The following is a 25573-nucleotide window of genomic DNA, read 5'->3' as shown; positions in this document are numbered from 1 at the left end:
ACACAGTGGGATTCCTATGGCTCTACATGCTATAAGATTGGCCTTATCAGCTATCATTTTGAAAACCCAGAAGCAGAGATTTCAAATAGTGGTGTCTATGGGGATACAAATGTTAAATATAAATTTAACAGAGAGAGATGAAAGAGTACTCTGTCTTTGATGCATTTTCTAATGTGTTGAAAGATCAAATACAAGTTACATCTCATGCAATGTTCAAGTCCCACTAATAAACCAAGCTAATTCAGAAGTAAATAACTAGGTCATGCATTGGCAAAAGCAGAAATATATTTCATCTGATTTAGTTAAGTCTTTATGATGAACAAGTTTGATGCATTTTTCGCTTTTTCAAGCAGCATTTTATTTTTGTTTCTGAACTGCAGGAAGAGACACAGAAAGAAAAAGATGAGTAAAAATGAAATTCCACCACGAGCGTAAAGCTAACAACAGCTCAGTATTTGATACACCAGTTAAGTCATTGACGGCAAAGCTTTTCCTGTCAACATCAGTTGCTTTATTAAAAATCAATCCAAGCCAATGAACAATTCAAAACTCATCAGTCTTAATTTAGCACCCAAATCTTGAAACTTAGAAAATAAATTACACTCAATTGTTACTCAATATTCAAAATAGTTAGCAATCTTCGCATGAACCAATTATGATTTGTGAAACAAAGAACTAACTTCTTTCACAGCCTCAAATCCAACTTTGCTCAAAAAAAAACTTTCAAATTTTAATTATTGAACAGGCAGAAGAAACAAGAGGCAGTCTGGCAATCACAGTTTAGACCCCCATCACGTGATTGAGTCTGGAGATAACCCACCACTGAGGCTCAAGCATCCAGGTTTATTCATGTGACTGGAGTCATATGGAAGCAAATTTTTAGCTGGAAAAAAGAACTTAAAGGTGCAAATCTTGCTCAAGAATGGCGAAATGTCAACTTTTTATCCGGGAATGGGGCATCTTGGAGGTTATCTTATGAAGGTCTACAGCACAGCCAAGGAAATGAAAGAGATAAATCTAGGCTATTACTTTAAATTGTGGGAGTAACTGTGCAAGAATTGATATCAGGACTTCCTTCACACAAAGGGTGATCAGCAAATGGAATCCAACTCCAGGTAGATTAGAGGTGGTGCTTTAAGACACAATTAGATATTACAATGGGAGAACTGTAGGGTCTATCTCAATCGATGAACTAAGGTGGGGTGAATAGTCTTCCTTGTTAATGTTCACACACTGGTTAAGGGCATTGTTTGATTAAGGGCTGAGAAACGTATAAGGAGAATCAGCTGGGACACTGGGGGATCAAGATAGTTAGGGGGCAGATCTGCAATGCTGCATCCTCTGAATAAACCTACTATCAAAGAAAAGATCCTTTTTTAGACTTTATCATCTGGCTTGAATCCAACATTCCACATCCTAATTATCTCGTGCAGAGAAGTATTCTTCAAAAATGTATGAACGGAATACTGCGCACAGTTAAAGAGAATCAAGCACCTTGGTTCACAGATGGATAAAAAGAGCATTGCTGTGCAACAATTCTGCAATTCTGCGTGATAGCCATTTGTCTTTATGCAATTATGTTACCACAAATACTTCTCAGGATTCATGACAAAACACAAATGAAATAAGAAGTCCACATTGCTCAGTGTAAAGAGTAAATTCATTGCACAATCAAACCTAAAGCAGTAAAGCCAAGAATCTGCTTGCCACGCCTCAAGCTTTAATTTTGAGTGAATCAGGTTTTGTTACGTGTCTCACCCTAACCCCTTTCCTCGAAACACCCGCATGACATGTCGATTTCTTTCTAATCTAACAATACATCATAGTAATATTGCCCAACGCACACCGATTAGAGCAGAATTAAATGCTCAGAATGAGCCTTGACCTAAATCAACTGAGAAGTGCACCAAGACACCCAAACTCATTTCACTTGGGACTCTTAGTAAGTAGTAGTAATGTTTTGAGAGAAAATCTTCTCAACCATAGGAGACCTGTTTGATTCAAAAATCCCTGAAAGAGACAGCAATCTATTTTCTTTTCTCAGTGCTGATAAAAAGAGATGAAATAAAGCTATCTCAATATCATAGATTTTTCCTCTCCCATTTATTATTTAGGCTGAGCTGTTCCCGTTATTGCTGATGGAATATTTTTAATTTTTAGGGTTTCAATTGCAATCATGATACTGACAGAGGTTATCCCTTGTTATGCTTGTTTTTGTAAAACATTTGTAGCCAAACAAAAAAAGAATTATCACATCATTTCTTGGTATCAGTCAAGCAAAAGCGGTGAAGCAATTTTTTCTAGTAGTGGGTGAAATGCTAAGCTGAAGTTCCTCTTTGAAAGCTTTCAAAGCCGAGCCTTTCTTTCTTTCAGTCTTCAAAGTTCTGGGTTATCAGTTGGGTTGACGCCACTGGGTTTCCCAGGTTGAAACTGGACACAAATGAATCCAAGTCCCAAGAACCTAAGCCAAGAAATAAAGCAGCGTTAGTGTAAATCAACTGCTGAGTTGAAAAGCTCATGTTAACACACTACAATGGAATCCTGTTACCTGTAATCTGTTCAGGCATGCAAAAGATGTTTAAAGTCCAACTTGCCTGTGTATGCAGGAAAGGTTATATCAGAACTAGCAGACTAAGGGATTTGTAAATATTTGTTTGTATTAGGTTTGTGTATGTAGACTTGGAAGGTGCATAAGCTGTGAGTATATAAGAATTTCCATATAACAGTGAATGATTGCAGGGATTAATGTACTTTTGGATTTCAGAAAACATTTCAAAGCAATGTTTATGACGTGTAACTGCATGATGATTTCCACCTTGTAATTCTTACCATTATCTTGTGTTTGTTACAATATATGTTACACATATATATCCGTTTATGTTAATGAGGGGGGAGGTTTCTTACAATCACTGTTTGTAAAATTGCAATACAATCTTGCTAAGTAGTGAACAAGGCAATCAACTCTGTTAAAATGGTTAGTTCTTATCCGTTTCTACCCTCGTATTGCTTGCAAACATAATGACAGACCTGGAACCTACCCCAATATTATAGTTCGAGCTAATGGCCTAAGATGAGTTGGGAGGATGGCGAGGGAGTGGTGGGTTTGGGTGGGGGAAGGTGGATGATAGAGAGGCAATCAGAGGGGGCTGAGCAGTGGCCAGCAGCAGCCCAGAGGTTTGTCATAGAGTCGAAAGGGCACCCTTGCACCTCCTGGTTCCACATAAAGGGGTATTTTTAAAAACATTGGGCAGAATTTTGCCCTTGGTGGATGGGCTCAGCGGGGGTGGTCAGGAAGCTGACCACGGCCTGCGATCAGGACCGGACCGCGATTTCATGTTGGTGGGCCAATTAAGGCCTGCCCAGCGTGAAACATAAGTGGCAGTGCTCAGCACAGCCTGTGCGGGGATGAAGGGCAAGTGGGCCGAGCGTGAACGCGCATGCGTGCGAATGAGCGCTTGAAAATTTCCCTGAGGCACAGAGCTGTCTCAGGGAGATGAAGTGTTATTAAAAAAATAAAATAAAAATTAATTAATAACATGTCCCTGCTCATGTGACAGAGCCACATGAGGAGACAGGTTTTATTACAATTGTAAAACTTTTATTTTATTTTTAGTTGCTTTTGGAAATCTCATTCTGCCCAAGGATGAGGTTTCCAAAAAAATGCAAAGGCTGCTTGGCCTTTTCGCCTGCCCGCTAACCATTAGATTGGATGGGCAGCAAAAATTTTAAGTTGATTGATTATTTAATGGCTTTAACAGGCCTTATAATTGTCGGCGGTCGCGCTGTCAACTCCAGTGTGCGCCTGCCAACCAAACTATTGCATGACTGAGGATTGACGGTGGCACGTTTGGCTGACGTCAACGTGCGTCATTTCACACACGAGTGAGTCGGGCATGCGCTCGCCCACCCAGCGAAAAATTCTGCCCATACTTTTTTCTGGCAGCTTCAGTCAAAGCTCACACTAAGCTATGTGTGTGTGCAACTATTTAACAGCCTGGAAGATATTGTACAGGCCTTAAAAACAAAAAACTGCGGATGCTGGAAATCCAAAACAAAAACAGAAATACATGGATAAACTCAGCAGGTCTGGCAGCATCGGCGGAGAAGAAAAGAGTTGACGTTTTGGGTTCACATGACCCTTATATAGAACTGAGTGAATATTAGGAGAGGGGTGAAATATAAGCTGGTTTAAGGTAGGGTGGGGCGTGGGGGTGTGGGGAGAGAGGTGGGGAGTGGGGTGGTTGTAGGGACAAGCAAGCAGTGATAGGAGCAGATAATCAAAAGATGTCACAGACAGAAGAACAAAGAGGTGTTGAAGGTGGTGATATTATCTAAATGAATGTGCTAATTAAGAATGGATGGCAGGACACTCAAGGTACAGCTCTAGTGGGGGGTGGGGTAGAAAGGCTAATAGGGCATAAAAGATATAGATTTAAAAATAATGGAAATAGGTGGGAAAAGAAAAATTATATAAATTATTGGAAAAAACAAAAGGAAGGGGGAAGAAACGGAAAGGGGGTGGGGATGGAGGAGGGAGTTCAAGATCTAAAGTTGTTGAATTCAATATTCAGTCCGGAAGGCTGTAAAGTGCCTAGTCGGAAGATGAGGTGCTGTTCCTCCAGTTTGCGTTGGGCTTCACTGGAACAATGCAGCAAGCCAAGGACAGACATGTGGGCAAGAGAGCAGGGTGGAGTGTTAAAATGGCAAGCGACAGGGAGGTTTGGGTCTTTCTTGCGGACAGACTGCAGGTGTTCTGCAAAGCGGTCGCCCAGTTTACGTTTGGTCTCTCTGATGTAGAGGACACCGCATTGGGAGCAACGAATGCAGTAGACTAAGTTAGGGGAAATGCAAGTGAAATGCTGCTTCACTTGAAAGGAGTGTTTGGGCCCTTGGATGGTGAGGAGAGAGGAAGTGAAGGGGCAGGTGTTGCATCTTTTGCTTGGGCATGGGGAGGTGCCATAGATGGGGGTTGAGGTGTAGGGGGTGATGGAGGAGTGGACCAGGGTGTCCCGGAGGGAACGATCCCTACGGAATGCCGCTGGGGGGGTGATGGGAAGATGTGTTTGGTGGTGGCATCATGCTGGAGTTGGAGGAAATGGCGGAGGATGATCTTTTGAATGCAGAGGCTGGTGGGGTGATAAGTGAGGACAAAGGGGACCCTATCATGTTTCTGGGAGGGAGGAGAAGGCGTGAGGGCGGATGCGCGCGAGATGGGTCGGACACGGTTGAGGGCCCTGTCAACGACCGTGGGTGGAAAACCTTGGTTAAGGAAGAAGGAGGACGTGCCAGAGGAACTGTTTTTCAAGGTAGCATCATCAGAACAGATGCGACGGAGGCAAAGGAACTGAGAGAATGGGATGGAGTCCTTACAGGAAGCAGGGTGTGAGGAGCTGTAGTCGAGGTAGCTGTGGGAGTCGGTATGCTTGTAATGGATATTGGTGGACAGTCTATCACCAGAAATTGAGACAGAGAGGTCAAGGAAGGGAAGGGAAGTGTCAGAGATGGACCATGTGAAAATGAAGGAGGGGTGGAGATTGGAAGCAAAATTAATAAATTTTTCCAGGTCCCAACGAGAGCATGAAGCAGCACTGAAGTAATCATCGATGTACTGGAGAAAGAGTTGTGGGAGGGGGCTGGAGTAGGACTGGAACAAGGAATGTTCCACATACCCCATAAAAAGATGGGCATAGCTGGGGCCCATGCGGGTACCCATAGCCACACCTTCAATTTGGAGGAAGTGAGAGGAGTTAAAGGAGAAATTGTTCAGTGTGAGAACAAGTTCAGCCAGATGGAGGAAAGTAGTGGTGGATGGGGATTGTTCGGGCCTCTGTTCGAGGAAGAAGCTAAGGGCCCTCAGACCATCTTGGTGGGGGATGGAGGTATAGAGGGATTGGATGTCCATGGTGAAGAGGAAGCGTTGTAGATGTGATGTAAGGTGTCAGAGGAATCACGGATGTAGGTGGGAAGGGACTGGACAAGAGGAGAGAGAAGGGAGTCAAGGTAATGAGAAATGAGTTCCTTGGGACAGGAACAGGCTGACACGATTGGTCTGCCGGGACAGTTCTGTTTGTGGATTTTGGGTAGGGAGTAGAAGCGGGCTGTCCGAGTTTGGGCGACTATCAGGTTGGAAGCTGTGGGATGAAGATCTCCAGAGGAGATGAGGTCAATGACAGTCCTGGAAACAATGGCTTGATGTTCAGTGGTGGGGTCATGGTCCAGGGAGAGGTAGGAGGAAGTGTCTGCGATTGACGCTCAGCCTCCGTGAGGTAGAGGTCAGTGCGCCAGACAACAACAGCACCACCCTTGTCAGCGGGTTTGATGACAATGTTGGGGTTGGACCTGAGAGAATGGAGTGTACTAAGTTCAGAGAGAGTCAGATTAGAATGGGTGAGAGGAGCAGAGAAATTGAGATGACTCTTACAGCCTTCCGGACTGAATATTGAATTCAACAACTTTAGATCTTGAACTCCCTCCTCCATCCCCATCCCCTTTCCGTTTCTTCCCCCTTCCTTTTGTTTCTTCCAATAATTTATATAGATTTTTCTATTCCCACCTATTTCCATTATTTTTAAATCCTGTTAGCCTTTCTACCCCAACCCCACTAGAGCTGTATCTTGAGTGTCCTGCCATCCATTCTTAATTAGCACATTCATTTAGATAATATCACCACCTTCAACACCTCTTTGTTCTTCTGTCTGTGACATCTTTTGATTACCTGCTCCTATCACTGCTTGCTTATCCCTACAACCACCCCCGCGCCCTCCCCCAATTCTCTCACCCCAGCCCCCACACCCCTCCCTCACCTTAAACCAGCTTATATTTCACCCCTCTCCTAACATTCACTCAGTTCTGTTGAAGGGTCATGAGGACTCGAAACGTCAACTCTTTTCTTCTCCGCCGATGCTGCCAGAGCTGCTGAGTTTTTCCAGGTAATTCTGTTTTTGTATTGTCCAGGCCTTGTTGAGTGTTAAATACTGTGCATTACAAAATACTCGCCACGCACAACAAAGTTTTATAATGAACACTGCCTCCAGTAGTCATTTTAAGTACCGCTAGTTCTATCACATCCACATCAGGTAATCCTGGTCCAATGACTGCTATGTTCAGGACAAACGTCTTTCTAATTTGGGCCCTAAAACAATACTTGTTCTTTTACTAGCATATTCAATGACCTAACAGTTGTTTTAGGCAATAGGATATCTCGACTGCACTTAACCAATATGCTGGTATACATGATGAAGGCAAAATGCTACGGATACTGGAAACCTGAAATAAAAACAAAAAGTGCTGGAAAAACTCAGCAGGTCTGGCAGCATCTGTGGAGAGAGAAGCATAGTTCACATTTTGAGTCTTTATGACTCTTCTTCCGAGCTGTTACTCATGGTTCTGACAGTCCTCAGGCAAAAAGTTTGGCTCTCTAAATTGGACCTCTTGTATCCATTTATCACAAGCAAAATGGAGTCAACAAAGTCCAATATCACCCTCATTCTTTCCAGGCAGGGCAAATGGAAAGCAAGCAGAAATCTTACATAGGTTCAAGACATTGAAGTTAACTGTGGCAAAATACTTCTGCTCTGGTTGGGATTAGCTCGTGCTAAGTACTGCATTATTCCTTTTTGACCTCTCTGGAACTTTTTTTTAATTCATTCACAGGATGTGGGCTTCGTAGGTGGGCCAGCATTTAGTGTCCATCCCTCGTTGCCCTCGAGAAGGTGCTGGTGAGTTGCCTTCTTGAACTGTTGCAGTCTATGTCGCGTATGTACACCCACAGTGCTGTTAAGAAGGAAGTTTCCGGATTTTGATCCAGCGATAGTGAAGGAATGACGATATATATCCAAGTCAGGATGGTGAGTGACTTGGAGGGGAATTTCCGGGTGGTGGTGTTCCCATCTATCTGTTGCCCTTGTCCTTCTAGATGGTAGTGGTCGTGGGTTTGGAAGTTGCTGCCTTGGAAGTTGCGAAGGAGCCTTGGTGAATTCCTGCAGTGCATCCTGTAGGTGGTACACATTGCTGCTACTGAGAATCGATGGTGACACCAGTCAAGCAGGCTGCTTCGTCCTGGATGGTGTCGAGCTTCTTGTGTGTTATGGGAGCTGCACTCATCCAGGAAATTGTTACTTGCCACTTGTCAGCCAAAGACTGGATATTGTCCAGGTCTTTCTGCATTTGGACATGAACTGCTTCAGTACCTGAGGAGTCGCGAATGGTGCTGATCATCAGCGAACATCCCCACTCCTGACCATATGATGGAAGGAAGGTCACTGATGAAGCAACTGAAGATGGTTGGATGGGAACACTACCTGAGGAACTCCTGCAGTGATGTCCTGAAACTGAGATAACTGACCTCCAACAACTGCAACTATCTTCCTTTGTACTAGGTATGACTCCGTGTCCCCTGATTGCCATTGACTCTAGTTTTGCTAGTTTTGATGCCACACTCTGTCAAATGCTGCCTTGATGTTAAGGGCAGTCACTCTCACATCACCTAGGGAGTTCAGCTCTTTTGTCCATGTTTGAGCCAAGGCTGCAATGAGGTCAGGAGCTGAATGGAACTGGCGGAACCCAAACTGGGTGTCAGTGAGCAGGTTATTGCTAAGCAAGTGCCGCTTGATAGCACTGTCGATAGCACTGGCTGGGTTGGAATTGTCCTGCTTTTTGTGTACAGGACATTTCTGGGCAATTTTCCACATATCCGAGTAGATGCCAGTGTTGTAGCTGTACTGGAACAGTTTGGCTAGGTGCGCAGCAAGTTCTGGAGCACAAGTCTTCAGTATATTGCTGAAATATTGTCAGGGCCCATAGCCTTTGCAGTATGCAATGCCTTCTACCGTTTCTTGATATCAATGGAGTGAATCGAATTGGCTGAAGACTGGCATCTGTGATGCTGGGGACCTCCGGAGAAGGCCAAAATGGATCATCCGCTCGGCACTTATGGCTGAAGATTGGAGCAAATGCTTATTTTTTGCACTGAAGTGCTGGGCTCCTCCATTATTGAGGGTGGGGATATTTGTGGAGTCTCCTCCCCCAATGAGGTGTTTAATTGTCCACCGCCATTTATGTCTGGGTTGGCAGGACTGCAGAGCTTAGATCTCATCCGTTGGTTGTGGGATCGCTTAGCCCTAGCTATCACTTGCTGCTTATGCTGTTTGGCACGCAAGTAGTGCTGTGTTATAGCTTCACCAGGTTGACATCGCATTTTTAGGTATGCCTGGTGCTGCTCCTGGCAAGCCCTCCTGCACTCTTCATTGAACCAGGGTTGATTCCCTGGCTTGATGGTAGAGTGGGGGATATGCCAAGTCATGAGGTTACAGATTGTGTTCGAGTACAATTCTGCTGCTGGTGATGGCCCACAGCGCCTCACGGATGCCCAATCTTGAGTTGCTAGATTGTTAGAAATCTATCACATTTAGCATGGTGGTAGTGCCACACAACACGATGGATGGTATCCTCAATGTGAAGGCAGACTTTGTCTCCAAAATGACTGTGCAGCAGGTAGGTTTGTCAGGATGAGGTCAAGTATGTTTTTTCCTCAGCACCTGCCACAGACCCAGCCGAACAGCTATTGTCCTTTAGGACTCAGCCAGCTTGGTCAGGAGTGATGCTACTGAGCCGCTCTTGGTGATGGACATTGAAAGTTCCTCCCCACCCAGAGTACATTCTGCACCCTTGCCACCCTCAGTGCTTCCTCAAGTGATGTTCAACATGGAGGAGCGCCAAGTTATCAGCTGAGGGAGGGCAGTACAAAAACAGAAGTTACCTGGAAAAACTCAGCAGGTCTGGCAGCATCGGCGGAGAAGAAAAGAGTTGACGTTTCAAGTCCTCATGACCCTTCAACAGAACTAGGGAGGGCAGTACTTGGTAATCAGCAGGAGGTTTCCTTGCCCATGTTTGACGAGATGCCATGAGACTTCATGGGGTCCAGAGTCTATTTTGAGGACTCCCAGGGTAACTCCCTCCCAACTGTATACCACTGTTCCACCACCTCTGCTGGGCCTGTGGGACAGGACATACCCAGGGATGGTGATGGTGGTGTCTGGGACATTATCTGTAAGATATGATTCCGTGAGGATGACTATGTCAGGCTGTTGCTTGATTAGTCTGTGAGACATCTCTCCCAATTTTGGCACTAGTCCCCAGATATTAGTAAGGAAAACTTGGCAGGGTTGACAGGGCTGAGACTGCCATTGTCATTTCCGGTGCCTCGGTCAATGCCGGGTGGTCCGTCCGGTTTCATTCCTTTTTTGTGACTTTGGAGTGGTTTGTTACAACTGAGTGGCTTGCAGGACCATTTCAGAGTCAACAATATTGCTGTGGGTCTGGAGTCACGTGTAGACCAGACCAGGTAAGAACAACAGATTTCCTTCCCTAAAGGGCATTAGTGGACCAATTGACAATGGTCATCATTAGACTTTTAATTCCGGATAGTTTATTGAATTCAAATTCCACCATTTTCCATGGCGGGATTTGAACCCCAGTCCCCAGAACAATACCCTGCGTCTCTGGATTACTACTCCAGCGACAATACCACGATGCCATTGCCTCCCCATTTGACACAGATTATCACACAATCCTCCTCCATCACCTGTCCTTCGTTGTTCAAATCAGTGGGATTGTCCTTGTTTGGTTCCACTCTTAGCCATGGGATCAAAGCCAGAGTGTCTTCAGCAATGGCTTCTCTGTAGGGTCTTTCTCAATTGATGAACTAAGGTGGGGTGAATAGTCTTCTTTGTTAATTGTTAGTTCATACACTGGTGAAGGCTATTGTTTGAGTAACTTTTGATTGAGAGCACATATAAAGATAATCAGCTGGGACACTGGGGATCAGGGTGGTTAGGAGGCAAAGATCTGAAATACTGCATCCCGTGAACGACTTATTATAAAGGAAGATTATTCATCCTGCCTTAGTTCTTTGATCAAGAAACCAGGCAAGCCATAGCTGGAGATGCTCCGTCTTTGATCGCACGGGTAAGAGTGGAACCAAACAAGGACAATCCCACTGAATTGAACAGGTGATGGAGGAGGATTGTGTGATCATCTGTGTCAAAGGTCCCAGAGAGATCAGCCATACCATAAACCAGGAAGTGATCTATTGACCTATCCTTGGCTGCCTCTTCTTCATCAGCTTCTAGGCATATACTGACAACACCAAGATCTACCCCTCCAGCAGCTCACTTGACCCTTCCAGTGTTTCCAGGTTGTCAGACTGCTGCTCCAATATCCATGATTAGAGGAACCACAATTTCCTCTAATTAAATACAGGGAAGTCTGGAGTGTAAGTTTTAGCCTGACCACAAACTCCAGGGCTTTGCCTTTGATTCCATTGCATTCAAGAGTGAATCACGTTGTTTACAATCTCAACCTCCTACACAACCCAAGATGAGCTTTCAATCCCATAGGCTTCAATATAAAGACTACCAATTCCACATGTGCAAAATTTTGCATCTCTGACCCTGTCTCAATCTATCTGCTGCAAATCCATCATCCATGGCTTTGTCATCTCCAGACTTGGTGATGCTAATGCTCTCCAGGTCAGCCTCATATAGCCCATCCTCCACAAACTTCAATAATAAAAACAGAAAATGCTGGAAAAACTCAGCAGGTCTGTCGGAATCTGTGGAGCAAGAAATAGAGTTAACGTTTCAAGTCCATATGACTCTTCTTCAGAAAATGTTAACTCTGTTTCTCTCTCCACAGATGCTGCCAGACCTGTTGAGTTTTTCCAACATTTTCTGTTTTTATTTCAGATTTCCAGCATCCACAGTATTTTGCTTTTATCTCCATAAACTAGTTCATCTCAAACTTTGCCCATATCCTTTCCCCTTCAACATCCTGCTCGCCCATCACTGTTTTCCTTGTTGACTAACATTGGCTCTCAGTCCTTAAATGCCTCAAAGTTAAATTCTTCTTCTCATGACTTCATCCATTTGTATCGCTTGGTTACTTCTTCCAGAACTATAACTTGCCCTGATCTCTCAGCTGCTCTTTTGTCAATCTCCCACCTCTCATTCTGGTGCCACCACTGACAGTTGGAACTTCAGTTGTCAAGACCCCACACTCTGCTATGCTTTCCTAAAATCCTCTGCCCCTTCACTATCCTCTTCTTTAGGACACTCCTTAAAATACATCTCTTTGACCAACCTTTAGGCCACCTCTCCACATATCTTCTTGATAGCTTTAAGTCCATTTTTGTCTGATTGTATCGCTGCGTAAAACCATGGAAAATTTCTCTGTGTTAAAGGTGTTAAATAAATGCAAATTGTTGTTATTATTAGAATTTTCTTTCAGAGCATATGAGATAAGCTTAGATTTTCAGTTAACTGGATCTCTTCCCCATGTGTTTCTGGCATTCATATGTCTTTGTTATGTACAAGTACACATATTTTTTATTTAATCTTATTTTCTGAGCAGGATTTTGTGTTTACTGTTATATTTCTTACTGACATTGGCCCCAATTGTATATTTTTTAATGCAGGGATTAAGTGATGAGCAGTAGGATGCAGTTGCCTTTCAAGCCTTCTTACCAATGTGGTTGCTGTTTGCCTTGTTATTTGATTCTTTGTCTAAAAATGCACAGTATTCTTCTGGAGGTTAACCAGCCCGATGTTGTCTTGTGATTCCTCCTTGTAGTCATTTACTGATAGCCTGCTATCATACACTGTATTTCACAAATTCATAAATAGGAAAAGGAGCTGTCACTCCTATCATTGCAACCATAACCAGATTTTTTTCAAGGAGGTGTCTACCAGGAACATTTTGCTTTGTGCTTTTTATATTTTCTATGCTACACACTACTCAACTTAAATGCAAATTGTTTCATGGTCATTTTTCACTCTGCATTAAGAAATCTGTCTTTTAACTGTGGCAGTGAATTATTTTTCTCCCCATCCATTTTCTTCAATTGATTTTATTTCTGCCTCTTCACTTGAAGTCTCCACAAGAGAGTCAGGGAAGTTGAGGAGTCAACCCACTCTGAGATCTCTGATGGCTTGATCTTGAGACTACTTGTAAAAGGAGTGTGAAACTGGTTGAAGTGTACCCTCTCAGTGCCTTGCCTTAACCCGGCATTTCACCCCACTGGAGCCCAATATATGGAGAATGCCAGCGTGCGCTGACCAAGACATGCCACAGTGATCATCCTGAAATAAACTGTTTTGCTGGAGAAAAAAATCCTTCTTTTTTGTCTTTAATGAGTTAGTTTTTCATCACCTCTTCTGCACCAATTAACATGTATTTTTAACAGAGGATGTGAGTGAACACTGCTGCTCTCCTAAGTCCACTGTAAGGCATGCTGTAAAAAGGAGCACAGGAGCAGCCTTAGGCAGGTCACTACTGATGTCCCAATCTTAACCTTGGGAAGTCTTCTTGTTTTGGAGCCTTTTGTTGATGCCAAACTTTCATTTGAAAATTTAGAGGAATGTGAGAAGGAACTTCCATTCTAAGGCTCCTTGCATAGTATCCTTTATTTCAAGGTGTTGACTCCAAAAGAAGCATTTTTCTTCCCTTCTTTCAAGGAATATGGCAACACTGACAAGACCAGCGTTTGTTAACCATCCTCAATTGCCCTTGAGAAGTGGTGGTGAGCCGCTGCTTTGAACTGCTGCAGTCCATTTGGTGCAGGTACATCCACAGTACTGTTGGGAAGGGAGTTCCAGGATTTTGATCTCTCGGCAGTGAAGGTACAGCGATATAATTCCAAATCAAGATGGTGTGCAGTTTTGAGGGGAACTTGGAGGTCGTAGTATTTCCATGCATTCATTGCCCTTGCCTTGCAACGTGATAGAGGTCGCAGGTTTGGAAGGTGCTGTTGAAGGAACCATGCTCAGTTGCTGCAATACATCTTGTACATAGTGCTGCCACTGAGCACCAGTGGCGGAGGCATTGAGTGTTCAAGGTGGTGGATGCTTTGTCCTGGATGGTCCCAAGCTCTTTGAGTGTTACTCATCCGGGCAAGTTGAGACTATTCCATCACACTCCTGACTTCCGCCTTGTAGATGGTGAACAGGTTTTGGGGAGTTAGGAAGCGAGGTACTTGCCTCAGAATGCCCAGCCTCTGACCTCCTCTGGCAGCTACAGTATTTATATGGCTGGTCCAATTCAGTTTCTGGTCAATGATAACTCCCTAGGATGTTGATAGTAGTAATACCATTGAATGTCAAGGGGCGATGGTTAGATTCTCGCTTATTGGAGATGGTCATTGCCTGGCACTTGTGTGGCATGAATGTTACTTGCCACTTGTCAGCCAAGCCTGGGTATTGTCCAGGTCTTGCTGCATTCGAACATGGACTGCTTCAGTATTTGAGGAGTTGCAAATGGTGCTGAACATTATGCAATCAGCAGTGAATATCCCCACTTCTAACCTTATGACGGAGGGAAGGTCATTGATGAAGCAGCTGAAGATGGTTGGTCTAGAACACTATCCCACAGCAATGTCCTAGGACTAAGATGATTGGCCTCCAACAACCACAACCATCTTCCTTTGTGCTAGGTTTGATTCCAACAGTGGTGATTTTTTTATCTGATTCCCATTGATTTCAATTTGAAGCTACACATGGTCAAATGCTGCCTTCATGTCAAGGGCAGTCACTTTTGCTCCTCTCGAGCTCAGCTCTTTTGTCTATGTTTGGACCAAGGCTGTAATGATGTCAGGAGCTGAGTGGCCCTGGTGGAATCCAAACTGAGCATCAGTGAGCAGGTTATTGCTGGGTAAGTGCCCTTTAATAGCACTGTTTTTGTTACCTCCCATCACTTTGCTTATGATTGAGAGGAGAGTGAAGGGGCAGTAATTGGCTGAATTGTATTTGTCCTGCTTTATGTGGACAGGGCATACCAATCTTCTACATTGTTCGTTAGATGCCAGTGTTGTAGCTGTACTGGAACAGCTTGGCTCGGTGCACGGCTTGTTCTGGGACATATCTGCAGTACTATTGCCGGGATGTTGTCAGGGCCCATAGCCTTTGCAGTATCCAGTGCCTCCAGCTGCTTTTTGATACCATGTGATTGAATCAAATTGGCTGAAGATTGACAGCTCAGATGTTTCAGATAATTGAGGAATATGAGGAGCTGGCGGAAAAATGGAGTTGAAGCATAAGATCAGCAATCATTGTACTGAAGGATAGAGCAGGCTTGACAGGCCGTATGGTCTACTCCTGCTCCTTGTTCTTGAATGCTGGGGACCTCATAAGGAGGCTGAGATGAATCATCCATTTCGTACTTCTGGCTGAAGATAGTTACAAATGCTTCAGCCTTGTTTTTTTCACTGATGTGCTGGGATTCCCCATCATTGAGGATGGGGATACTTGTGGAGCCTCCTCCTCCAATTACTTGTTTAATTGTCCACCACCATTCATGACTGGATGTGGAAGGGCAGTTTTGATCTGATCCATAGGTTGTACAAAAAAAAAGCAGAGTATCACTTGAATGGAGAACGACTGCAGAATTCCCACGTGCAGAGGGATTTAGATGTTCTCGTGCATGGGTCACAAAAAGTTAGTACGCAGGTCCAGCTTGTAATCTAGAAGGCTAATAGAATGCTATCCTTTATTAGGAGAGGAATTTAACATAAAAGTAAGGATGTTATGCTTCAATTATACAGGGCATTGGTGAGACCGCATTTTGAAAACTGTGTGTAGTTTTGGTCTCCTTATTTAAGGAACAATGTAAACATGTTGGAGGTGTTTCAGAGGAGGTTGACTAGATTGATACCTGGAATGAGCAGATTGTCTTATGAGGAAAGGTTGGACGGACTGGGTTGGTTTCTACTGGAGTTCAGAACACTGACGGGTGACTTGATTTTAGTAAATAAGATCCTTGAAAGGTCTTATCAAAGTGGAGGTGGAAAGAATGTTTTCTCTTTTGGGTGAGTCCAGAACTAGGAGGCACTGTTTTAGAATTAGAGGTCACCCTTAAAGGACAGAGATGAGGAGAAATTTTCCCTTTCAGAGGCTTGTGCGACTTTGGAACTCCCTGCCTCAGAAGACAATGGAAACAGGGTCACTGAATATTTTTAACGCAGAGGTAGATAGATTCTTAGGCAAGGGAATCAAACTTATCGGGGGTAGATGGGAATATAGAACTCGAAACACAAACAGATCAGCATACTTGAGGCGCCAAATGATCTACTCCTGTTCCTATTTCGTATGTCTGTATGTTGTGGGATCATTTAGCTCTGTCTATCTCATGAAGCATCTGCTGTTTGACATTCAAATCATTCTGTGTAACTGTAAAATATAAAGAACCAGCACAGGAAGGATGGGTTGAATGATCTCTTTCTGTATGTACAATTCTAAGAAAGTTGAAAACATAACTCTATATCTTATCTTTAATGCTTATTTGTTAAATTATTGAAGAAATTTGACTTGGTATGATTATCCTTCAATGATTAACCTGCAAAGAAGCTCACCACATATAGTTTTCATGAGCCACTGGGAGCTAAATGTGCAGCTTTACACAAGGGTTCAAATCATAAGGCAAACACCAGCCCAAACGGGTAAAAAAGCTGAGAGTCTGGCACAGGTTGAATACAACTGATTTCCACTCAAACCATCGTCACTTAATCCCTGCATTGAAGTAGTAAAATGGGCCCAATTGTCATGAAGAAAAGGAACAGTTAAAAACAAAATCCTGCTCAGAAAATTAGATCAAAATGTCTATAAACACAGTCAGTTTACCTACAGTTGATGCAGTTGCTAGGAGATTCCCCTCCACTGCTATGGTGATGGGTTTAGATTCACAAGCAAGGCTGGGGCACCTTTTGAACACCTGATCATAGCAGAAGTGGAATATCTCCTAGCAACAGTTAGAGATAGGTAGGCTGTTTTCCCTCTTTTCCCTTATTCTCTGTTTTTAGAGATATGAACAAGTCATTGCCCAACATTCACGTAGTCTTGCATACTCAGAGGTGACTTATGAAGAAGGTTATGGTCTAGAATGCATTGCCTGAAGTTGCTGGAAACAGGTTTGATATTAATTTCCGAAAGAAAACTGCATATCTGTTTGAAAATGGAAGATTCACAGGATTATGGGGAAAGAGCAAGAGAATGGAACTAACTGGATAGCTCTTTCAAAGAATTGGCACAGACCTGATGGGCCGAATATGGTATAATTCTATGATTCCATTTATAGATTCTGTTGCACAAAATTTGTAACCTTGTCTTAGTTGGTATTGGACAGCGGATACATATTTTAAAAATTTAAGTAAATTTTTAAAATAAGTTTTTAATTCTTTGAGTCAATACACACACTGCGCAGCATCCATGGTTTTCATGTACATGTAATTATTTTCTTTTGGATGTGACCTTCCTAGCTTCTTAGCAACAGCAGTGATGCTGGTGAAATTAAATAAATCCATATCTTGATTGCAGGCATTACCAATATTACACAGCAAATCAGAGGCTGGTGGGATGGAAGGTGAGGGCAAGGGGAACCCAATCAATTTGCGAGGGGAATATGTCAGAGCAGAAATGCAAAAAATGGAATGGACCGTCAACCATGGAAGATGGGAATCCTTGGTGAAAGAAAATGGAAGCCATTTGGGAAGCACCGGTACTGAAGGTGGGTAATGATTCTGCTGATCTCATTTGCACTTCCTCTAGATTCATCTTATGTTTCTTAATTTCTCCCACTCCCACTTTGCCTTTCACCTTCATGCCTTTAGTCATTTAATCTCTCTCATCTTCAAACCTAGCACAGACTTGCCTTTTTGTTCTCCCCACCCTCACGCCACCCCCCCGCATTCCCCCACCCTCACATTGCCTTGGTATTTGCTTAAGACCTGCCACATCTCTAGCCACATTTCCAGTTCTGAGAAAAGGTTGTTGACCTATGATGTTAACTCTGTTTCTCTCTCCACAAATGCTACCAGACCTGCTGAGTAGGTCTAGTTTTTTCTGCTTTTATTTCAGATTTCCAGTATTCATAGTAATTTGCTTTGGGACTGGATACGATATGGATTTTCATCTCCTGCCAAAAACTCCAAATCACGCTACATGCTCCCTCCTCCTTCCCAACAAATTGCTGAGGCTAAACCAGATGGTATGCACCTGGTTTTGTCTCAGGATTAGTTTGGAGATGGGTGAGGTGGAATTCTGCAGCAACATGTCAGGTTTTTGACAGGAGCTAAACAAAATGGCTTAGATTTTCTCAATGTCTATATGCTTCAAATGTAACATTCTCACTCCAAGTCAAATGGGATGCTTTCAAGATGTGCACAAGGACTTGAACACAAAATCACTGCCGTATTCAGGGAGTACTGCATTGTCAGAGGTAGCGTTCTTTGGTTGAACCACCGTGGAGCCATGGCATTTGTCTGTCTCCTGAGACGATGGACTGCGCCCAATGCGCTTCTGGAGTGAACACAGTCTGTTGTGGCTGTAGAGGCCAGTTCACGAGTGACAGTCCCTTCTGCAATAGCAGGGGTGAATAGTGTTAGGCTAAAGTCAACTGATTTCCTCCCAGCGATCTCTCCTTTCCACCATCTGGTCATTTCTTTTGTCCTCTGCTTTTTTCACATCCTTCCTGCTTGTCTCCAGGCATTTTGATCAGCAGCAAGGTCTTCCCAAGAATCAGCTCCAATTCTGGGCAACTTGACATTTCACTTACAGACATTCTTGTATTGCAGACATGGGCTACCTGTTGGTCTTGTGACAACAGCAAGCTTGCCATATAGCATGTCTCTGGGGATGCTGCTGTCAACCATTCAGCTCACTTGACCTAGCCAATGCAGTTGCCATTAACTCCAGGGGGCAAACATGCTGGGGATCCACTGTCCGCTGGCATACTTCCATATTCAGCATTCTGAGGCAGCAGAGGTGGCAGCTGGTCAGCTGCTTTTCTTGGCTTGTATATTTTGTCCATGCTTCGCTACTGTAAAGGGGTTTGCTGAGAGCACAAGGCTGGTGCACATGGAGCTTTGTGTTTTTAGTTGGCTTGCTGCTGGTCCACTCTCAACTTCTCAACTTTGACATGACAGCTATGGCCTAGGCAATCCTGGTGCTGATTTTGGCATCGAAGGACAGGTTGCTGGTAATTGGTTGATCCAAGGTATATGATGTTGTCGATGACTGTTTTGATGTGTGTTTGGGGTCTTTTTGGGATTGTCTATTCTCCCAAAGTATGCTGCTTGAGTCTGTAGTTTCTTAAAACCATGACTCTTTATTTGCAGCATTATTTACACATTTGGACTTCTACATGAGGTTGGAGCTTCTCTTCCTTCCAGATCGTGCTCTTCTCAGTCATGTGAACTGACATTATTATTAGATCAGCATCATGTATGGTTCTGATGTTGACCCTTGACTCTACAATGACCTCCAGAGTGAGCTCGTCAGCGATGCTGGAAGGTGGCTCTCTATGTGCTGGCCCCTAACTTTGGTCTTCCTGACGCCAATTGTCAGTTCAAATGACTTGCAGGCCTGGGAGAACTGATATACAAGCTGTTGCAAGTGAACTTCAGGATGGAATACCTACATGCTGCTGTTAGCCAACAGTGAGTCATGGACCAGGACATTACACACTTTGGTCTTGGTGCGCAGTCTTGCCAAGTTGAATAGCTTGCGGTTGGCTCTGGCATGCAGGTAGACACCCTCATTTGAGTCATTGAAAGTGTACAGTAGCAGCATGAAGAAAAATATGCCAAATAGAGTTGGCACCAGGATGCAGCCTTGCTTTACCCTGCTGCTGATCTTGAAAGCGTCTGATGTTGCTCCATTGTAACTGACAAAACTATGCATTTCTGCATCGAATCACACCCAGGAGTTCAGTCTATTTTGCACAGCAATTTAAGCAGTCTGTCTCTGCTGACAAGGTCGAAGGCCTTGGTGAGGTCTATGATGGCAATGTAGAGTGGTCTGCACTGTTCGCAGCACTTCTCCTGTAACTGCTGAAGTGAGAGAATTATGTCAACCATCAATCTGCCAGCTTTGAAACCGCACTGAGACGCATGATGCCAAGGTCTGCAATCTGATCAGAGCAATGTAAGCAAAGATCTCTCCCACAATATTTAACAACATCAGTAATTTTTACAATCACACCCTTTGTTTTTGTACAAGGTGACGACTTTTGCCATCACACACATCTTGAGGCACAAATCTTTCCTTCTAGCAGAGACAAAAAGTTCATGGGGATGCTGCAATAGTGCTGGTTTTCCACTTTTGATGATTTCAAGTGGAATGCCATTGTTTCCTGGGGCTTTACCACTGGCGAAACAGTCAAAGACCTTGTTGAGCTCTACTATGGTGGGCTTGCTGTCCAGCTCCTCCATGAGAGTTAAGTCTGGAAGGGTGCTGAGAGCTCCTTCAGTGACAACGTTCTCCGTTGTGTAGTTCAAGGTAGTACTCCACCTTCCTTTCCAGCTGCTTGCCAGGTTCAATGACAATCATCCCAATCGTTGTCTTCACATGGGCTGATTTGGTTGCTACTGGGCCTTTTACTTTCTTGATTACTTCCCTGGATACAGCAAAAGATTGTATGCTGTTGCTGAGTTTTAACCGGTTTGATTGGCACAGAGCTGAGCAGTCTGCTGAGACTTGATTCTTGCAGTTCTGAAAGCATCTAGATTTTGTTTGCTGGGGTCTTGCTTAAAGTTTATGAGGGCTCTCTTCTTAGGTGCAGCAACTGGCTCATTTCTGTCCAATAAGCCACAAACCAGTTAGCATTCCCCTGACCTCTTTTCTTGTACTGTGAGTGCAAAGTTATTGATGGTGTTGCGCAGATGATCCCACTTTGACACTGCACTCTGACCTTGGGAGTTGTTGTCCGAAAGAGCCTTATTGAGGATGTTCAGGAACTCCTGGGTCCTTTCCGGATCAGAGGTATGGCAAGTGTTGATCTGAAGATGATCTTTCTTCTTGAAGTGGATAGTTTCCATGGCTGAGGCCTGACCAAGACTGACCTCTTTTGGTTGAGGCATTAAATTAAGGCCGGCTCTGCCAGTTGGGCAAGTTCCACTGCAAGACTTAAAAGAGAACAGAGAATTTTTCCAGTGTCAAATCTAACATTTATTCCCTCAATCAACACCATCAAAACAGCTTGCTGGTCAGCTATGTGTTTGATTTTGGGATCGATCATGGATGAGCTGCCATTTTATCACAAAAACAGCTGTAAAATGTTTTGATACATCCTGAGGCTGGGAAAGAAGCTATGCCAATTCAAGTTTGTATTTTTTTTCTTTAGCATATTGCCAGTTCATTAAATAGACAAAAATTGTTATGTGACCTTACCATCGGGAAAAAAAATCTATACAGGTGAAATACCACAATGCTATATAAATATGTAATCATATAAGAATAGAGTCTCTGTGCACGGGGTGACATAGCGACTCGCAAAGATAATTTTGTTCAGGTGGTGACTGAAATCACCCTGCTATCCCCACCTCCCCCACCACTTCTAATTTTAGTCTTGAATTAATGAGAATCAGACAGAATTATGTTAGTAACTATAGTGATCAAAAAATGCATTTGTTGATAGTTTAATATTCCACATGAGTTAGAAGATTTAAGTCATTCTGGTCATGTGGCACTACTAATATCAGTCAAACCTATCAAGTCACAAATGCTATTCTGATGCATGGTTCGAAATAATCTTAAGGTTAATTTTGATGCACCTGAGCTGATTTTCTCAATGGTATTGCTAGCGAAAAGGCTTGCTTACTGGCAGTGAATAACAAGAAATAAAAGGGACATTGTGCGTGGTTTCTCAGCAAAATGATGACCTATATCATGAATGGTCAATGGCCTTCCAATTCTAAAACATATAGAGGAATAACTCTTTGCTTGGTTATTTGTTCATTTATGAGTGCCTTGTCTAAAAAAATACATTTTTGATTTCCCTACCAGCACCTCAGCGAATCTTCCCAGGACTATGGGATAAATCAGACCTTACAACAAAAGAACCAATAGTTTGCTTTTCTGTTGCACTGATGTATTTTTGACATCAGGCTTTCACTACATCTAGCTAATCAGACCAATGTAAATTACATTTATGAGGTTCGTTGAAATCAGTTGAAATACTAAAGGGCGTAAAGGCTGTTCTGGTTTCCTTATTTTCCAAATCCGTATAAATAGGTGGCAGAAATTCCAAATCAGCAACTTGAGCAAAAGCAGGGATTCCACAATGAATACAAATTGCTGAGTAGTTTGAGAAAATAAGCTGGTAGTTCTGAGGATAAACCATGATAAGAAATTGTGAGCTAGTTATAAATATCATTCACATACTAAGATTAAATTATAGCCTTAAAATCACTGCAAATCTGTCATTTTCTCATTTATATGGTTTAGTTTGTGATTCTCTTTCCCCTGTTTCTAAATCATGTTTACACTGACAAGTGTCTAACACAGCACATCAATACCTTGACACAGAATGATGATCATGGAAAAATATGAATGCCACAAGACACTATTTCAGCACTGCTGGCCTTTATGTTGCAGTTGATTACCAGAATCTACTGTCTTTAATATAAAAGTTGCAAAGTTTGAGTTGCTCCTTTGATTTGCATAAATATAAGATTGTGTCTGATGCAAAGATAAAATCACTTCCTTGAATTAATTAGCAAGTAATTTTCTTATGATTGGCGAGGACTGGATTGTCCTATTCTAAGTATTTTTACTTCAGTCCAGGCTGCAAATTATTCTCATCACCTACAAGACAATTTAAATAGTCACCATTATATTTATGACCTCTGGTATATAGTTAATTGGTATATTTTAGTTAACATAATAATACACAAAATTATTGTTCAAACTGTCTGGGAAAAAACAATTTTGCCACAGATATTGCAGCCAGATTCAGTTGTTCAAAAACAGCTCAAGGACACCATTTTCCCAGAAGTTTACATTAAGATAAATTGAAGGTGCTGCTGCATAAGATGATGTCCACATGAGGACAACTACCAAATGTGTTACTGACAGAAGGAAAGCAGGCCTAGCAAGAACAGGCAGTCATACTCAATAGTGCATACACAATTCAGAGTACCCTGCAGCCCTCTCACCAACCTTTCCAACCACTAGCACAAAAACACACATTCCACATTGCTTGAGCAGATGATGTTTGATATTCCAAAAGGCCCAGGTTCGAAACAGTAAGCGGTGGTCCCAAAAGAGAACAGAACCCACTAGTCACCATCAAGGATATCCCGAACTCTAAGAAATGCAGAAATGTATTGAAAGTGGGCTATATTATGTTTCTTTTGCTATTCAGCTGATAGTTCAAATGTTCTATTTTAGTGTGAAGCAATAAGAATTCAGCGTACTCATAATTGTGCTTTCCATTGGTAGTGTCAACCCTATGGCATAGGTTGGCTGCAGATATCCTTGCAGCATAGGGTCATGAGGACTCGAAACGTCAACTCTTTTCTTCTCCGCCGATGCTGCCAGACCTGCTGAGTTTTTCCAGGTAATTCTGTTTTTGTTTATTTTTATAGTAATGAGAGTCCTATTCAAGTTCCATTCATTGTATTCCTCCTCTTCTATCATTCCTTTAGATCAAGGATGATCTGTACATTAACTTTATTTATTCGCCTTTGGATCCATATCCCTAGATACCCTTGTGCTACAAAAATCTGTTAATGACAATCTTGAAAATTTCAATTGATCGAACATCCACAGCATCTTGAAGGAGTGAGTTCCAAGTTTCTGCTACACTTGTATGAAAAAGTATTTCCTCATTGCTTTGTAAATTAAGTGGCTTGATACGTGTACATCTATAGTTTGAGCTGTAATACTAAGGCATGACTCAATAGTGATCATGAGCGGAAACCCAATCATCAATGCAGCCAACTCGGAACAAATAGGGCATCCAACATAACACCTTCCTGCTTTCTGAGGTCCAATGATATACAAATCAGCTGAGTCACTGGTGAGCTCTGTTTCATCAGGTGACCTTAAGAAAAGGTCATTTTTAAACCGTTGTATGTGTTTACTTCCCTCCACATCTTCTTTTGACCTCCCCACAGTCATTGACATCATTGAATAGAAGAGGTTTTGAGAGGCATGGGGCAGAATTTTTAGGTTGGCAGGCGCGTGCACGACCCAATCGGATGGAGATGACGTCGGGCGACTGTCCCAATGTCATCCTGCACTCGGGTGATATTTTGGCTGGCGGACGTGTGCAAAAATCTAAAGTGCGCTGCCGACAATTAAGAGGCCAATTAGTGCAATTAAAGTTGCAACCGTATCTGATTTTTTTGTGGTCCGTCCAACCTTAAGGTTGGAGGAGGAACGAATCGGCCAGGCAGACTGTATTTTTCATGCAACCTCATTCAAGGGTTGGATGAGGTTCCCATTATTAAATGTAAAAAAAATCTATGGACAGCATTTTTATCGTGTATATGTTCAGGTAACTGATTGTGATGCTTGGACATTTTTCTCCTAATTTTAACAACTTTATTCAACTGTTTTCAAGACTTCAGCTCCCTGAGGCAGCTCTTTGCCTTGAGGAAGCTTTCATTCAGTGTTTGCCCATGCCCACACTTAAATCAGTGCCAACCCCCCAGCCTGGCAGCACTGAGCATTTCAGCGCATGCTTCACACTGGCTGGCCGTTAATTGGCCAGCATGAAATCGCGGTCGGGGGCCGATCGCAGTCAGCAGTCCATTCCCTGGCCGATCCTGGACCTACCGATTGCGCCCACCAACCTAAAAATTCTGCCCATGGAGACGAATAGAAATGACAGATAACTTAGTGAAATACTTTTTGAATAGCAGTCATTTCAGGGAAATTATATCAAGTGCCATTTTTCAGACATTCAAGCTCTAGGAATAAGTATTGGGTTCAGATAAAATGAACACTGAAATAATAACAGGCCTATAATTGACTAATACATTACAATTCCCCTGGCACATTGATTCAGGACATTTATTTAATTTTCAAGTGTTTTCCTTCTCTATGTATCGTGTTCCCACTGTCAGTTCCTGGTTTGGTCAGCTGGGTGTTTTTATGTAAAAAAAACCTTTTACCATGCTTTTGAGCCTTCCAAATTTTTTAAAGGACTTTGCGGTTGTCTTTATTAGTTTAAAATCTAAGATATTTATGAAAGGCAAGCAAATAAGAATAAAAATAATAAAAATAAGAAGCTAAATCAACCACTGACTCTTATAAACTCCAATGTAAGGTCAGATTTTAACCATGCCAGTGACATGATTGATAATTTTGATAAATTTTTGTAAGGATATTCAGGGTTATGGATATAGCCTTGGTTTAACTTAATGGCTGAACTGACTCGGACTGACGGGCCTACTTCAGATCTTATGTTAGCGTCCTTACTTTCACCTTGTGCAAAGATAGTCACTGGTATGGTTATACACAATATGCCTTGCCATTCAACAGCACTAACATGGCTGCTTTTCATGAAGCAAAATGTCTAGAAGCAAAAGAGAGACTGGTCATTAAGCTGTGGTGTGGGGGCTGGTTTGGATATTTGTTAGAAGGTCCAATTTAAGAGGCTGATTTTGAGGATGTCTTTGAAAGAAGAATCATAAGATTCATACAATGGTTCCAGCACAGAAGGAGGCCAATCGGCCTGTTGTGTCTGTGCCAGCTCTCTGCAAGAGCATCTCACCTAGTCCCACTCCCCTGCCTTTATCCTG

The 25573-nt window shown here is 42.9% G+C and overlaps 1 protein-coding gene across 1 annotated transcript in view; it reads right to left on the bottom strand.

The window, feature by feature from the left end:
• Nucleotides 1-333: 333 nt before the first annotated feature.
• The window catches only part of LOC121290046 (phosphatidylethanolamine-binding protein 4), a 511444-nt gene continuing 486204 nt past the window's right edge, over nucleotides 334-25573 (bottom strand). The window contains exon 7 of the mRNA XM_041210194.1: nucleotides 334-2461. Coding sequence (XP_041066128.1) covers nucleotides 2370-2461 — 92 coding nt within the window. The 3' untranslated portion in view covers nucleotides 334-2369. The remainder of the gene's footprint in view (nucleotides 2462-25573) is intronic.

This window comes from Carcharodon carcharias, chromosome 17 (genome assembly GCF_017639515.1).
Source record: "Carcharodon carcharias isolate sCarCar2 chromosome 17, sCarCar2.pri, whole genome shotgun sequence".
In the NCBI taxonomy this organism is placed as follows: Eukaryota; Metazoa; Chordata; class Chondrichthyes; order Lamniformes; family Lamnidae; genus Carcharodon; species Carcharodon carcharias.
This window is presented reverse-complemented; position numbering and strand designations above follow the sequence as displayed.